The sequence below is a fragment of the Embiotoca jacksoni genome, unplaced genomic scaffold (assembly GCF_022577435.1).
Source record: "Embiotoca jacksoni isolate LCO1_2020_lvr unplaced genomic scaffold, fEmbJac1.0.p SCAF_2, whole genome shotgun sequence".
Classification (NCBI taxonomy): Eukaryota; Metazoa; Chordata; class Actinopteri; family Embiotocidae; genus Embiotoca; species Embiotoca jacksoni.
This window is the reverse complement of record NW_027185340.1, coordinates 5,918,039-5,934,969: the sequence shown is the minus strand read 5'-3', so window position 1 is coordinate 5,934,969 and position 16,931 is coordinate 5,918,039. Positions and strand designations below refer to the sequence as shown.

The 16,931-nt window shown below is 41.4% G+C and overlaps 2 protein-coding genes and 1 long non-coding RNA gene across 5 annotated transcripts in view; all 3 read left to right on the top strand.

Annotated features, from left to right (window-relative positions):
• The window catches only part of bcor (BCL6 corepressor), a 36,202-nt gene extending 34,337 nt beyond the window's left edge, over positions 1 to 1,865 (top strand). For all 3 annotated transcript variants that reach the window (XM_069154203.1, XM_069154201.1, XM_069154202.1), the window contains 3 exons: positions 91 to 168; positions 365 to 518; positions 663 to 1,865. In XM_069154203.1, coding sequence (XP_069010304.1) covers positions 91 to 168; positions 365 to 518; positions 663 to 993 — 563 coding nt within the window. In that variant the 3' untranslated portion in view covers positions 994 to 1,865. The remainder of the gene's footprint in view (positions 1 to 90; positions 169 to 364; positions 519 to 662) is intronic.
• Positions 1,866 to 7,228: 5,363 nt separating this feature from the next.
• Positions 7,229 to 13,086, top strand: atp6ap2 (ATPase H+ transporting accessory protein 2). The gene is made up of 9 exons (XM_069154200.1): positions 7,229 to 7,340; positions 8,422 to 8,552; positions 8,670 to 8,798; positions 8,891 to 8,986; positions 9,608 to 9,745; positions 9,934 to 9,987; positions 10,080 to 10,229; positions 10,316 to 10,435; positions 12,194 to 13,086. Exons 1-9 carry the CDS (start codon positions 7,265 to 7,267, stop codon positions 12,386 to 12,388), a joined length of 1,089 nt encoding a protein of 362 aa, XP_069010301.1. The 5' UTR covers positions 7,229 to 7,264; the 3' UTR covers positions 12,389 to 13,086.
• A 686-nt stretch (positions 13,087 to 13,772) lies between these two features.
• Positions 13,773 to 15,680, top strand: LOC138200716 (uncharacterized). The gene is made up of 3 exons (XR_011178421.1): positions 13,773 to 13,890; positions 14,489 to 14,578; positions 14,987 to 15,680. It is a non-coding gene; the product is annotated as an uncharacterized lncRNA (long non-coding RNA).
• Positions 15,681 to 16,931: the final 1,251 nt, after the last annotated feature.

Below are 16,931 nucleotides of genomic sequence, written 5' to 3'. Positions count from 1 at the left end.
TCCAAGGGCAGTTGCGTTTGCCTCGTTGCCCGTCTCCCTCGGGGCTCCGGCTCTTGAATAACAGCCTTCGCTTCTCTCCTCTCTCCATAGATTATTTTGCTGACCTTCAGGGCCGCTCGGATGACGACCCGAGGCTTTATTGGGAATTCTATGGCAGCGCTGTGTGTGGTGAGTACTGATCAGCACTCCGCGTGTCCGTCGGTGCTTACCGAGTCTTTATTTTTAAACGCCGTCGGTGTCCGCACGTCCCTTCATTTCAGCAAAGGCGGCTTCGCGATTATGTTGACGCTCGCTAAAACGAATCCATGTGTGCCTTTTTTTTTTTTTTTTTTTTTTTTTTTTTTTTTTTTTTTTGGTGTGTCAGAGTCCAGCGAAGAGGGCGGTGTGTATGACATCCTGGCAGACCCCCCGGGCCCCGAGGATGAGGATGAGGATGATAAAAGGGAGGTGTTTGAGTTTGAGTTCTCTGACCGACCTCTGCTGCCTTGTTACAACATCCAGGTGTCCCTCTCCCAGGGGTGAGCTTTGATCTCAACAGCCGACACACCTCTTTACAGTTTTTTTTTTTTTTTTTTTTTTTTTTTTTCTCTCTCTCTGTCGGCCCTCATTCCTGAGCATTTGTTTTTTTTTTTTTTTGGTTCCCCCCCCCCTCCTCCTTTCAGGCCGAGAAACTGGCTGCTGCTCTCCGACGTGCTTCGTCGGCTGCGGATGTCCGCCCGCGGTTTCCGACAGACCTTCCCCCACATGGAGGTGGTGACGGTGGCGGAGGCGGAGTTTTACCGGCAGGCGTCCCTGTCGCAGCTCTTCTCCTGCCCGGAGGAGCTGGAGGGCTTCCACGCCGACAGCAAGGAGCTGCTGGACCTGGTGGAGGACAGCGCCGAGCTGGCCGCTCTGCTGGGCTCCACGCTGGAGTGTCTGGACGACCGCTGGGACCGCCAGGGGGACAAACTCAAGGACAGAATCAAGGCCGTCGTCAAGCTGGGCTCATCCTGACCTCTTTGACCCGCCGGACCCTGACGTTGACCCCCCCCCCCCCGCGCCAACTGCAGTCTGCTTCAGAACCGACCGGGGGGTTGCGATGATTTGCCTTAGCCTGACCCCTTAGTTCCTGCGCTTCTCTGGACCAGCGCTGCTGCACTGTACAGACGGACCGACCTGCTGGCTGACTGGGCTGCTGAATCGTTTCCCTCCGTTAACTGAGGAGCAACTTATTTGTGACTCAACAGACTTAATAACGGTCTTATTTTTATAAATTAATATATGTATAAATAAATATATATATATATAAATATATATATATATATATATATATAATATCAAGAGATTTTGTTTTTCTTTCAGATGTTGCTCACGACTCCTCTCTGAAAGATTTTGTATGGAAGTCGTGTCGTTGGAAGGACTGTGTGAGCGCGCAGCACATTGTGCATGCGTGTATCTGTACAGAATAGTACCGAGGCTGTGCTATTGAATGTGGTATTTGTGTTGATAGGAAGCACATGATGTCCTGGGTTGTTTTTTTTTTGTGTTTTTTTTTTCCTCTCCTCAGACTTTAGTGCTGGCTTGAGCCTCAGGGGCTACTTTGTTGTATTTTTTTTTTTTTTTTTTTTTTATGTTCAATTTTGCTTCCTGTTTAGTCTGTAATTTAACATGCAAAACTACAAAATTGTTTGTACAATAGAGTTTTAAGATAATGTTGATATTCACCCCTCGGCACAGAGCTTGTATATAACAGGGAGGCTACTGCAGTAAAGTAATTTTTGGTGTGTTCATTTTTGTTTTAACTTTGTAATTAAAATATCTCATAATTTGTATTTATATTTTACAAAAGAAGTTGCTTTAAAATAAATATACAAACTGCAAGATGAGCCACGTGTTCTGCTCCTTATTGCGCCAGGTCCGTGAATTAATTTAAAAAGTCCTGAGGACTTGAGGTTTGATGGGTGCGCTGTCAGGTTCAATCCTCTCGCCTAATTACTCCTCCGCGTGACGGGAGAGGTGTGAACACCATCACGATCCTATATTGCCATCTCTTGGAAGGTGTAAGTACTGTTGGTGTCACGCAATTTCTCGCTGCAGCCATGAGAGAGCGACTTCGCCAACTTCCCTTTCTTCGCCTCCTGCGCGCTGAGCAGCTGGTGGCCCGCAGCGCCCTCTGGTGTACAGAAGTGCGAACTGGCGCACATTTACTGGAGCTTCAGCGCTAAATCCAACTTCTGTGAGGGTGTTGATGAGTTACTGGACGTGTTCAAAAGTACCGAGGGTGGCCCTGCGTCCCTCTTCATGTGGGACTGCACAGCATTGTTTTTAATCTCTTGTCCCGTGTCCCACATACTGAGATGATGTCCCACAATCTGATTTAAGATTTTCTTTTCAAATGTCAACTCTGCACGAGGGACACTTCTTTTCTGAAGTCGGTGAAGAAAGCATCGCAGGCTGTTGGATGTTAATCAAACTTGCACATACATGCACATGCGGAGTATTTTCACAGCATGGGACTTTGGAAAGTGACAATCAAATAACTATTTGTTGAGTCTGTCACGTGCTAAAGACTTAAACCAGAACCTGGACAGTTTGTTGGGTGCGTTTTTACAATTTTAGACGACCTTGGTAACATGTCCAACATTGTCCCACTATGTTCATCATTGTCTTACATTGTCCCTCATTCTTACATTGTCCCTCATTGTCTTACATTGTCTTACATTGCCCCACATTGTCCATCATTGTCCATCATTGTCCTACATTGTCCCACAATGTCTCATATTGTCCAACATTGTCTTTCATTGTCCCACATTGTCTTGCATTGTTCATCATTGTCCTACATTGTCCCACAATGTCTCATATTGTCCAACATTGTCTTTCATTGTCCCACATTGTCTTGCATTGTTCATCATTGTCCTACATTGTCTCACATTGTCCCACAATGTCTCATATTGTCCAACATTGTCTTTCATTGTCCCACATTGTCTTGCATGGTCCATCATTGTCTCACATTGTCCCACAATGTCTCACATTGTCCGACATTGTCTTTCATTGTTCCACATTGACTTACATTGTCTCACATTGCCCCTTATTGTCTCACATTGTCTCTCATTGTCCCACATTGTCCGTCATTGTTCTACATTGTCTCACATTGTCCCATTGTCTCATATTGTCCAACATTGTCTTTCATTGTCCCACTTTGTCCTACATTGTCCATCATTGTCTCACATTGTCCCACATTGTCTCATATTGTCCAACATTGTCTTTCATTGTCCCACATTGTCTTACATTGTCCATCATTGTCTCACATTGTCCCACATTGTCTCACATTGTCCGACATTGTCTTTCATTGTTCCACATTGACTTACATTGTCTCACATTGCCCCTTATTGTCTCGCATTATCTCACATTGTCTCTCATTGTCCCACATTGTCCATCATTGTCCTACATTGTCTCATATTGTCCCACAATGTCTAATATTGTCCATCATTGTCTTACATTGTTCTTCATTCTTACATTGTCCCTCATTGTCTTACATTGTCCCACATTGTCTTACATTGCCCCACATTGTCCAACATTGTCTTTCATTGTCCCACATTGTCTCACATTGTCCATCATTGTCTCACATTGTCTCATATTGTCCAACATTGTCTTTCATTGTTCCACATTGACGTACATTGTCTCACATTGCCCCTTATTGTCTCACATGGTCTCTCATTGTCCCACATTGTCCATCATTGTCCTACATTGTCTCACATTGTCTCATATTGTCCAACATTGTCTTTCATTGTCCCACATTGTCTTACATTGTCCATCACTGTCTCACATTGTCCCACAATGTCTCACATTGTCCGACATTGTCTTTCATTGTTCCACATTGACTTACATTGTCTCACATTGCCCCTTATTGTCTCACATGGTCTCTCATTGTCCCACATTGTCCATCATTGTCCTACATTGTCTCACATTGTCTCATATTGTCCAACATTGTCTTTCATTGTCCCACATTGTCTTACATTGTCCATCACTGTCTCACATTGTCTCACATTGTCCGACATTGTCTTTCATTGTTCCACATTGACTTACATTGTCTCACATTGCCCCTTATTGTCTCGCATTATCTCACATTGTCCCACATTGTCTATCATTGTCTCATATTGTCCCACAATGTCTAATATTGTTCATCATTGTCTTACATTGTTCCTCATTCTTACATTGTCCCTCATTGTCTTACATTGTCCCTCATTGTCTTACATTGTCCCACATCGTCTTACATTGCCCCACATTGTCTTACATTGTCCCACATTGTCTCTCATTGTCCATCATTGTCCTACATTGTATCATATTGTCCCACAATGTCTCATGTTGTCCAACATTGTCTTTCACTGTCCCACATTGTCTCACATTGTCCGTCATTGTCTCACATTGTCCCACAATGTCTCACATTGTCCAACATTGTCTGTCATTGTTCCACATTGACTTACATTGTCTCACATTGCCAGTTATTGTCTCACATTGTCTCTCATCGTCCCACATTGTCCATCATTGTCCTACACTGTCTCACTTTGTCCCACAATGTCTCACATTGTCCGACATTGTCTTTCATTGTTCCACATTGACTTATTGTTTTAAATTGTCCCACAATGTCTTTCATTGTCCCACATTGTCCCACATTGTCTTACATTACAAAAGTCAAAAATGCAATGACGAAGAATTTTTTTATTTTTTTTAAATTGATCCACAAACTCAGAATAAAGTTGTTCGATGATAGTTGTTAGCAGCTCCTCAGGCCGGAGATGAACTTGTGGAGAGATTCGGGAGAAAACAAACCAAAATCATCACTGAGCTCCGGGATGATCTCAAGACTTCTCCAGTGGTTAAAAAGGTGACTAAATATGTTCAACATGACTTCTTGTGTGTTGTTTTTTTTTTTTTAGCAGCAGAGTTAATGAGCACTTGGAGCTGGTGTCTGCAGGCCGTGAGGAGATGGTTCATTTCACACATCCAGGTAAGTGTTTCAGACTGTCAGACAGCTGATCGAGACGCTGGATAAGAAGAGTTGAAGAGATGAAGTTTTCAGTCCAAACACTGCCATCAGAGTCGTATCCTGAGGCAGGAGGCGCATGAGGGTCACAGTGTCGAGAGCTCCACTCTGACTAACTTCCCTCTTTAGCGAACAGCGTGGTGTAATTGCAGATTTGAAGTCTCGCCTCTGAACATAAGCCTCTAATAAGCAGCCATTATGGTTTATGAATGGACGTCATCTGGGAGTAAAAAAAAAAAAAAAAAAATTAAAAAAATGGCTGTACGTTTCCGTGCGGCGTAGATACTAAACTGGATTACACTGCACAGTCGTCACCTACTCGACTGTGAAGGTTTTCTCTCTGTAATTGTCTGTAAAATGTACCAGAATGGAGGCGGGCCGACTGCGGAGTTATTGCTTCATTTGGATGTTAGTGTCTGATTCACTGAGTCTTAATGTGCTCCAGAAATAAGGTTGATATGATTGATGTGCAACATTTAAAGGTTTTGAACAAGTGCTGCGGGTTTAAACGTCTCTCAGCTGCCCACATAAGAGCTGTAACCAGAAAACTTTTTCTTTTTTTTCTTTTTCTTTAAAACAAACAGCAGCTTTTGACAGTTTCTTTGTTTACCAACCAGATCAGGACACAGCTTGTTTTGACTTGTCAAAGTGCTTTTGAAGGACCCCTTCTCACCCAGAGGGACACAAATGCAGATTTGAGTTTGTTTATCATCTCACTAAATCTTAATCACTTTCTACTCTTTATTTTCTTCTTTTGTAGTGCAGTACTATTAAATTGAAAATCCAATTTTTTTTTTTTTTTTTACATTTCTTGGTGTGGCTGTTGTTCCTTTTCCAATAAATTATTATTTTTTTTAAACCATTTTGTAATCAAAAGAAAAGAAGAGGTTGTTCAATACTTGAAGACTCTTGAGATAATGGAGAGATGTCTTCTTCTCCCGACCTTCTGAATCAGTTAAAGTTACAACCGATGGTAATTTTAGTTGTTGATTAATCTTATTATTTTTATTGATATATTTATTTATTTATTATGGTTAACTGTCAAAAAAAAATATATCAAAGAAAAATGCACAAATTTCTCAGGGGTGTCTTCATGCCTAAAAAAAAAAAAAAAATCAAAACAAAAGAAATATTATTATGAACTTGGAAGTGTGGAATTTAGAAATGATTCATCGATGACCAAAATCCACAAAACCAAGAACAACACCAATATTCTCAAGAAAAAAAAAAAGGATGTGTAAGCAATATACAGTATATAAATCTCACAAAAATGAAATTAAACCGTCTGAAAAATATCTGTTTATCCATGTAGCCGACATTATTGGTTTGGATGCCTCGGTTTTGGTGAATAGAAACAGGCTTGCTGAGCCGGTCACCAACTTCATATAAAGTTTGACCTTTTTCCTTCAGGCTGGTGGTGCAAGATGCTCAAGATAAAAACAACAGAGACTCTGTTTTATCCCTCAAAGCGTAATCTCTTTATATAATGGATTTCGTCATATCCTCAGTTTGTATTTGGTTTAATCTTATTTTTCCCTTTTTATGAACAGAATGAAAATAGTGGGTCCATTTTTGGCTCGATCTGCTGCAGTTTTCTGCTGGTGTATTTTTTGTTTAAATATTTGTATGCATGCATACAGTGTATTTCCTTGCTTTTTCGAGCTTTGGTTGTTTCCGTTCTTTGTCAGTGTACACCCGTGATCTGTGCAAATCGCATTTGCTCCATGTTGATAATAAGAAAGAAGTTGAAGTTAAGTATTTCTGGATTGTTATTGGACTGTTTTTGTCATTAGCTTTCTCACTTAACCACTAAGTTAAAAGAGGAAAAGAAAAAAAGGTGTCGAGTTTTATCCATTGAAGTTGTTAGTTTCAGCTTGCAGGTATATAACAACAACAACAAAAAATTCTCTTGTTTATATAACTACATTAGGTTTTAGTACAGGAAAACAAAAATAGAAAAATAAACAACTTAAATCTATTTCTTTCCTACATTTTTGTAATGTTGGTTGGATAAAAGCCGTGATGCGTTTTTTTGTTTGTTTTTTGAAAGGATATTTATTTGATATCATTTGGTAAACATAATGTGGCAATAACCAAACTTTATCTGAACAAATATGTTCAGTAATACTGTCTGTATTGCGGCCGCACCTGCCTACGAGAGCCGCGCTGACGTCACGTCAGTATCCCAGCAGTCTTTGCGGCGTCGTGTCAGCTGATCGCTGGCTGTTTGCAAGGAGAAAGATGTCGCTGACGAACAGGCGAAGGATGGAGGCTGTTTTTTCCGTCGCGTTTTTCCTCTGCTCCCTTGTAACAACCGGTAAGAAATGTGCAACTACAGACGAGACGTTATTTACCTTTTCGATGTGACTCTGCTCTCTCGTTTTTATTTTATTTTGACGTTTGGCAGGTCGCTCACAACCGGAGCCAGGAACACCGTCTGCGCTCCCGTGTCCGGTTTACGCATGTGTGAGCGCGGACGCGTAAACGTATCCGTCTAAAATGTTAACCCTGAAATCCAAACCCGACTAATTGAAACGAAATGCGCATTTATTTACTTCTAATTGAGCTGGTTATTAATTTACAGAAGCCTTCGCTGTCATGTGACCGAGCCTACCCAGGCTAGTTCCTGTTTTACGTTCATCATCGGTCACGAGTTTGTGCCTCCATGCTGCAGTACAGGGATGTTACAAAAAGAGGGGCTCTCCTTACTGCTGCAACACACAATCTATCAGTCAGAAGATACTGTTGGCGTTACGGGGACGGAAATAACATGGATCCTCATCTCAGAGGAGGAAGGAGGTGTTTACAGTCACTTCTCAGTGTAATCCTAATGTCCAAACCTATTGGAGATGCAGTTGTTAGTAATTGTTCAGTTCTCCATCTTCACATCTGCCCAGGTTTTACTTCCCACTTGTGACGGCGAAGCAGCAGATAATGTATACACAATGTCTGAAATTCAGGTCTTTAGTTATTCCTGTCACACCACACGCTGAAATGTTTGTTTATTTCTACGTGAGGAATACAGGAGTACAGTGTTACGTGGCATTTCTGTCAAAACGCGTTCCTTTTGTGGGAACCTTTTTACAGGAACGTCTTCTGTCTACATCTAGACAGGCTCCGTTCGTTTGGCAGAATTAACTCAAATGATGAAATATTTTTTTGATTGGAATTATAAGTAGTACGTTTTGTAATATATTGGCCGAGAAAAAAAGCGCAAATTTTGCTAAGCCGATAATAAAGCTTAAAAGTTGTAGACTTGAAGTCCTTTAACGAGTCTGTTGGTGGGAAAATGCCCTTTTGTCTTCTTGGAAACATTTGGTCAGCAACTTTATTCCTTTCCACGTTTTACTGGGATTAACGGTCGTCTCTTTTTATTTATTTATTTTTTTTCCACACAGGTGTCCATGCAGACAGCCTGACGGTGCTGCAGGCTCCAGATTTTGTGTCCTTCCAGAAAGGCGACTGGCCTGTGTCCGGAGAGAAGATCCCTGACCTGGTGGCTTTAACCATGGGCTTCTCTGTTCAAGAGGTGCTCTGTTACCTGACATAATGCTAACCAGTATTATTTGCGTGTTGTGTTTTATAGAAGTAGCTAAAGCTCCTGATTACAGTGTCTCATATGTACAACGTGCGCTCCTTTTCCCAGGATCTGTCCTGGCCGGGCCTGCAGGCCGGCCCGCTGTTCCAGCGACCCCGAGCCAACATACTGGTGGTGGTGAGAGGAGTCGACAGCCTGGCCCTGCCTCAGAGTGTGGCCTCCTACCCCCTGGAGAACGTGAGTCACAACCCTTTTGAACACCATATTTATGCCTGGGTGTGAATAGAAAGTTAGCTTCACTTTTCTGTGGGTTCTGTTCCTTCCTGCAGCCGGTACCCTTCACCCTGGATAATGTTGCAGAGACTGTACACTCTTTGTTTGCTGAGGACACACCTGTAGTGCTGCAGCTGGCCCCCAGTGAGGAGGTAATGAAAATATACTTTTAATCAACGAGTAATACTTACCATCCGCTTCATTTTTAAGATGTTATTTAATCAGGAAGTTTTATTACGATAAAGAGCTCTTTTCCAAGAGATCCCTGAGAACAATAAAGATTCCTAAGAACACAACTCGCAAAAAACAACAACACAACTACACAATGAATAAGAAATGAATAAAAAACAGTCAGATGAATCATAAAATACATCAAATAAGTGTTAAATGTAAGACTAAAGGCAAAAATCTTAGGACAGTTGATTCCATTTAGAAGTGAACTGGAAACCAGTTCTGCCAACGTTGGTGCACACTTGAGGGATATTTCAGGTTCAATCGTTACTGGATCTTTAGTAGATTTAAATGAGAGAAGAGATGCGAGTAGATTTGGAAACTTAAAGCATTAGAGATGTATGAGATTAATATTTCTTGATGACTGTAAAGAAGTCCATCCAACTGTGTGACACAGAGTGCGATGATAAGTACGAAATGTATAACTTGTGATAGAGTGTAACGCACTATGATACACAGGGTTTGAATTGCTGCGAGTTAACTCTTCAGACACTTACTTATTATTTATCTTTAACTGTGAACCTGTGTGTTATCTCTCTCAGCGGCTCTATATGCTTGGGAAGGCCAACGCTGTGTTTGAGGACTTGCCGGTCACCTTGCAGCAGATCCGTGCCCGTCTGTCCCAGGACGGCTCTGTGCTGGCTTCTCTTCCCCTCAACTCCCTCAGCCGAAACGCAGAGGTCAGTTTCTAACAGCCAGCAAGCATTAGTTTTAACTGTTTTTTATTCAATTTTATGTCATATTTATTAAGCAAAACTATGATATGACTTTAGTTCTACTTAATGAAATTTCCTCTGTGTTGATGTTAAAAAAAAAAAGAAGAAGTAGATCATATTTTACCCTTCTTAACTATTATTTTGCTTCATAGGCTGACTTGCTCTTCCTGTCTGAGGTCCAGGTTCTGCATGATATCACAGCTCTGGTAAGTCACCCAGGCTGTCTGAAACCATTGTTTTACTTCTTTTAAACAGGGTTGTTTGACTCCAATGTCTCTGTCTTCTTCCCTTTATGCAGCTGCAGAGACATAGACATTTGGCTAAGGACCACTCCCCTGACCTGTACTCGTTGGAGCTGTCTGGCCTGGAGGAGCTGAGCCGGCTTTACGGCCAAGACTCCCCTCAGTACCGCGACGCCACGGCTATTCTTGCGTCTGTCCTTCAGAAGGTAAGGAGGAGATCTGAAGACGTGATGCACCTCATCAGCCTTTTATTCAATCTGATTTTAACCACGTGTATGTCTTTCATTTGCAGTTCGCAGAGGATGTGTATGGTCTCTATGGCAACAGTGCTGTGGTGGAGGTTGTTACAGTGAAGACATTCGAAGCTCCTTTAACCAGGAAATCCCGTTCAATCCTGGAATCCAGACAGATTGTAAGTCTGAATGAGCCCACTATTTAACTGTTTAGTGCCAAAAGAAAGGTTAAACATTGGTTCAGTGGAATATTATTTGTAAATATATTGTCCACCCCATTTTGTCAATGTGGGTGGACTAAATGTCAGAAATACTCCATTATCATGTGAAAAAAATCAACAGCATCACAAATTTAAATCCAGTTCCAACAAAACATTAAAAAACATGGGACTGATTTGGTTCTAGTCTGGTGGACCGACCACTGTGGAAGTAATCTCGTGCCTCTGTGACACACGTTTTGTAACCCTTTGAATAAAAGCATTAATTAATTTTATTCTCCCCTGTGTACAGGAAGGGAGAATATTATTATAACTGATCAGACGATCTTTGTGGAACACATTCACATAATATGACAGAAGGACAGTATTTTCTGTGACATTTGGTGAGAAGATAACATGATAACTTGTGCAGATGGGTCCATCAGGGAGGTCAGCTGGCAGCTCAGAGCTCAGCGGTCTCAAAGAGTTTACAGTCGGTCACAGACGGCTAAATCTCTGCTGTTTTAATGCATTTGTAATCAGACCGATAGATGAATGTGGATGCGGCATATATTGTTGGTGTGGGGCGAGCCGCTCCACATGTCAGAGAGATCATGTTCGGCAGGTTGGACTCGCTGTGCAGTCAGGAGGGGACAGAAGCTGCAGATGCGAGACCAGCTTCTGAGGCTACACTCATTGGAGCTGCAGTTCAGTTGCGTCATGTACCCCCTCAAAAATTTACACGCCTTCAAGTTTTCATTTTGGTGGAATTTGAAGAAAAGAAGAAAGTCTCACGAATCTCTATTTTAAAACCAAATCCCATCTGCCGCTGCAAACCTTCAGTGCGTCACAATTACAGCGCGCGATCACAGTGAAAGAACATAAACGAGCTATAGACCGTTTTTCACAGCAGACATCTTTGCTTGTCATAACAGAAGGCGCTCAGCCACAGATTTTAACATTACAAAGGGCTGCATACATTAAGGAGAGAAGTGCAGGGTACTGCTGCATGCTGCCTCACAGTCCGGGCTGACTGGAACAATTTTTTCGTATACGACAAGTCAAAAATGTGAAAAAGATCAGTCGCATAACATGATGAATGACAAAATGTGAACAAAAACCCTGTGGAGAATATCTGATCACTCGCAATATATTTGGTGTTGTGGTGGAACTATCGGTGCCACTGAATTAACAATTAAAGCCATTTCATGCAAGAAGTTAACGCCAACTTCGTGCATCAAATATGAATCGAGTTGCAGTCGTCTAACTTCGTCTTTCTAGTTTTTATGCCTCAGGTCTGGAACCAAAGCGAGCTTTGATCTTTTCACCAATAAAAAAAAAATGGGTAGGACAAGTCTATGATGAGAGGGTGGCAGAGCCGTGCAGAGCGAGTCCCGATGGTCCTGTTAATGCTTATTATCTCCAACACTCGCATCAAAACCGAAGGTTAGAGGTCCACCTCAGGTAGCAGAGGAAAGCAGGCCTGTTGGAAACATTCAGACAGGTGTTGATTCAACTGTTTGGTGAGTTTGGAGGATTTTAGTTTGTGGTGCTGTTCAACTGTGTTGCAGTTACAGAAAGGTATTCAGTCTTTCCTCATTGACGCCGGTCAGTAAAAGCAGTTGAACAAAATCTGAACACTTCATGAAGAGAGGACTGACTGCATTAGTGGTACCTAATAAAACTGGTAACTCGGTGCATGTAGTTACCATATATATATATATATATTTTTTTTTTCAGAGTAACCCAGGCAGCCCTTACAACCTGGCCTACAAGTACAACTTCCACTATGCTGTGATCTTCAACATCGTGCTGTGGCTCATGATCGTTCTGGCCCTCGCTGTCATCGCCGTCGCTTACAACCTGTGGAACATGGACCCGGGATATGACAGCATCATCTACAGGATGACCAATCAGAAGATCAGGATGGACTAAGTCCTGACCGCCGACACTCCTGCGGTTCCCTCGTAGCCCTCCAGTGAATGTTTGTGTTTTTGTGTGAGGTCTCGTTTAGTGATTTAAAAAAAAAAAAAAAAAAACATGACAGTTTGATGGGAGGAAGAAACGTAATGCTGAATCACCTTTTTGTTTACAACACAGACATGATAACAGATAAAAATATCAACATTTAAGTAGTGTCTCTTAAGTTTGTCTGCAGCAATATCATTGTCCACTGGTGTGTACACACTGAACAAATTTATCTTCCTCCCTTCAAGCTCTCAGCATTCCTTACAACTTTAACTCCTCTAACTATTTTCATTTCTTTCCCTTGGTGATTGCAACTGTATTTTTTATTTAAAAAAAAAAAAAAAAAAAAAAAAAAACGTATTGAAATGTTATGAAAGAGTGAGATTTATCTGGTTTCTGTGTGAAGTTGTTGTGCTTGTCCTGAAACTGTTTTAAGTTAAATGAAATCGTATGTGTATATATTGAATATAGAAATGCAACTGTATAAGAAACTGCTGTACTCTTGTTGTGAAAAGATGTGTCCAGGTAAATTTGACCGTGCTTCTCTTCCAAATGACAAATGTGTATGGAGCACATGATCATTAATGTTGGTTGTCAAGATTGGATAAGGATTAATGAAACTCTGTAAATTGCAATGAATGCCCGACAATAAATTATTACATGGATTAACTGGATTTGATACTCATTTTTTTTAATATTCATATTTGCAGCATTTCAAAATAAAGTGGGGCAAAATCCACCTCGCCTGGAAATTGACTGATAGGGACATTGGACTGTGGGTTAAAGTTATTTTATAGGTCCCAAAGTTTCCTTTAATTTACTTGTGAGCGACTGTCAAGTAAGTAAATTCTTAAACATTTCTCTAAAAGACTCTAAATTTATACCAATTCTCAAGGAAATTGAGACTGCCTGAAGGAATAATTTAATAAATGAATTCTAATTGCGATTATATGTGCGATTATGTGTTTCAATTCTTTTTTTTATTTTTTTTTTATTTTATCAACATTGCTAAGGAGTCGTACCAAATTACCTAGTTCTTTACATGCGTCTAAAATTAAAATATAAGAAAATGAAGTACCAGTAAAATAAATTGTTTCTTAGAATGTGGAACATCTTAAAATAATCTGAATTTGGTTAAATTTTATAACCAACGCTTGCGGTGATGTCATCCCTCCGGTCTTTGAGCAGGTGCGGCTCATCTCGATCCTCTTTTGTATGTAAATATTCAGCTTTAGTCCAGGACGCGTTCACCTCTTATATTGCGTAACAGCTCATCCAATCAGAATGCAGAGGTCCCTCTAAGCCCCGCCTCCAGGATTATTCGCGGTATGTAATTGGTTGTGTGCTTTCGTAACTGCCCGGGAATTAATATTGGAAGACGCACGGAGCTGTGTGTACCTGCAGAGGACAAGGTTACCTGAACCGCCGACGGAAAGAGGAGGAGGCAATGGTGTGACTGTTAATAAAAGGTACGACTTGTTTTCGTCGTTGTTTGTGTATTAAATCAGCGCGTGACCACGCAACAAACCGTCCTTGTGAGAGTAGAAATGGGGAAAATGTACCGTGATATCAAGCTGTGTGGCTTTGTTTCGTTATGTAAAGATATATTATGTGAACTGATGTAAAAATATATACAGTAATTAAGTACATTTACTGAAGTACTGTCCTTTGCTTCGGATGAGACGCTTTTCCTTGAGCAATACCATTTCATACTACATTATACACGACATTAAGAGGGAAATATTGCACTCCAATTCATTTATCTGTTTAAAAATTAGTCATCGTATTATCAATTAAGATACCCAGCATGATTTAATCCCAACCTTTACTATCGGCAACATTTAAGTGATACATACATTAATGCATCACTAATTACTGTCCAGTAATAGGCTACAATGTTGTTGTGAAATTGGCCCTTTTGCACAGTGAATACTTAAACTTTAAGTAGTCTATATACTGGAATAGACTGTGGTAGATGCTTTAATTTACACACATATATATATATATATATTTTATTTTTATTTTTTTCTACTTGCTTACAATGCATCTTTTTGTTTCACATCCCAGCCAGCATCTACGTGGTCAGGAGGATCCGGGCTTCCATTGCTGAGGGAGAGCATCTGGAAAAGCCCATCATCACACCATGTAGTGCGATAGGTAAAGAGACTTCTGCAAAAGTGTAGTCGAAAATTATTACAACTGTAGACTTCTTTTAAAAAAGAGATATTCGGAGAACATCAGACCTTTCGTTAAAAATAAACTGAACTGTGACTTTGGTTAAACTGGACTTTTCAAGGAGACTTTGTTCACTATAAATCACGATTTTATGATACTATATGCCGTTATACACTTCACTTTTATGTGATTTCAACAAACATTTAACACTTTTTATACATTAATCTGCTCAGACATCATTGTTGTTAATTTATATGACCATTATGTGGTAAAGCACATCCATGAGATCAGGGGTATTCGAGGTAACGACAGAGTGAGCATGTAGGTTAGCAGTGGAGTATTATACTGCACATGTCACTGACTTAACACGTGTTTCTCTTTTCACCTTAGCTCAAAGGATATCGGGGCACGAGTCGAAAGGACACGGCCCAGCTGCCGTGCTGAGCCCCGGACCTGACGAAGGTGTCGGTGGAGCTGCAGGCTCTGGGATGTCCTCGGAGACGGCTGTGCAGAAATGTGGCCCCTGACGTAAAGATTAGGCTGGACACCGGGGCTGTGGTCAACTCAATGGAAAAATATGAGTGGTCATATTTGTGTTTTTGCAGCACAAGACAATAATTTACTGTCAAGGATGATCCCGTGTCTGTCCATAACCATCTACATGACACTTATGGAATACACAGAGCGTTATTCCAGTACTTTCCAGTGGTCGTGTTGTACCCAGTTACCAATGTCCAGCTCAGGATGACACACATGAAGGTCTTTTTCACAGCAAACATTTTGACTTTAATAGCTGCAAGAAAAAGCTGCGACTCATAACGTCTACGATGTCTCGTAGGCTTGTTGGTGAGCTACCTCGTACACTGCAGGGTCCTGCACTGGCACATCTGCATTACATTCAGATGTTCATGTTATTAAGTGTGTGTGTGGTTAGTCAACATGTTCTCTGTGAGAAAGGCCTGAATTTCCCGTATGTACTGCAGCGTTTGAAGGCCAACTCACCAACCTCTGTCCAGGGGCTGAGCAGGCCTGAAGTTTCTGCTGTTACATCAATAAAGAAAAAGATAATCAATAAAGTGTTGTTATTTTTTTTCCATCCTCACTTAAGATAAGAATTAGAAGGCTATTAGGCTGAATGTAATGAGCCAAAATTAAACCTTGTGTATCTTTTAAAAGGTTTTCCAACTAATTTAAACAATTTTGTGATAAACATTTTCACTCGGGTAAAGCAGACGTACAGTGCATCCGGAAAGTATTCACAGCGCTTCACTTATTCCACATTTTGTTATGTTACAGCCTTAAATTCATTTTTTTCCTCAAAATTCTACACGCAATATCCCATAATGACAAAGTGAAAATAGTTTGTTGAAAATTTTTGCAAATCTATTAAAAATAAAGAACGAAAATATAACACGTACATAAGTATTCACAGCCTTTGCTCAATACTTTGTTGAAGCACCTTTGGCAGAAATTACAGCCTCAAGTCTTTTTGAGTGTGATGCTATAAGCTTGGCACCTATTCTTGGGCAGTTTCTCCCATTCTTCTTTGCAGGACCTCTCAAGCTCCATCAGGTTGGATGGGGAGCGTCGGTGCACAGCCATTTTCAGATCTCTCCAGAGATGTTTAATCGGGTTCAAGTCTGGGCTCTGCCTAGGCCTCTCAAAGACATTCACAGAGTTGTCCTGAAGCCATTCCTTTGTTTTCTTGGCTGTGTGCTTTGGGTCGTTGTCCTGTTGGAAGATGAACCTTCTCCCCAGTCTGAGGTCCAGAGCGCTCTGGAGAAGGTTTTCATCAAGGATATCTCTGTACATTGCTGCATTCATCTTTCCCTCCATCCTGACTAGTCTCCCAGTTCCTGCCGCTGAAAAACACCCCCACAGCATGATGCTGCCACCACCATGCTTCACCGTAGAGATGGTGTTGACCAGGTGATGAGCGGTGCCTGGTTTCCTCCAAACATGACGCTTGGCATTCAGGCCAAAGAGTTCAATCTTTGTTTCATCAGACCAGAGAATTTAGTTTCTCATGGTCTGACAGTCCTTCAGGTGCCTTTTGGTAAACTCCAGGTGGGCTGTCATGTGCCTTTTACTGAGGAGTGTCTTCCGTCTGGCCACTCTACCATACAGGCCTGCTTGGTGGAGTGCTGCAGAGATGGTTGTCCTTCTAGAAGGTTCTCCTCTCTTCACAGAGCAACGTTGGAGCTCTGTCAGAGTGACCATCGGGTTCTTGGTCACCTCCCTGACTAAGGCCCTTCTCCCCCGATCGCTCAGTTTGGCCGGGCGGCCGACTCTAGGAAGAGTCCTGGTGGTTCCAAACTTCTTCCATTTACAGATG

What these genes read in the sequence shown, in the direction of transcription:
- atp6ap2 (XM_069154200.1), top strand. Translation starts at nt 7,265, where the DNA reads ATGTCGCTGACGAACAGGCGAAGGATGGAGGCTGTTTTTTCCGTCGCG. An exon ending in CTGCTCCCTTGTAACAACCG is followed by an intron (nt 7,341 to 8,421) that starts GTAAGAAATGTG and finishes TTTTCCACACAG; the next exon opens with GTGTCCATGCAGACAGCCTG. An exon ending in TGCATGATATCACAGCTCTG is followed by an intron (nt 9,988 to 10,079) that starts GTAAGTCACCCA and finishes CCCTTTATGCAG; the next exon opens with CTGCAGAGACATAGACATTT.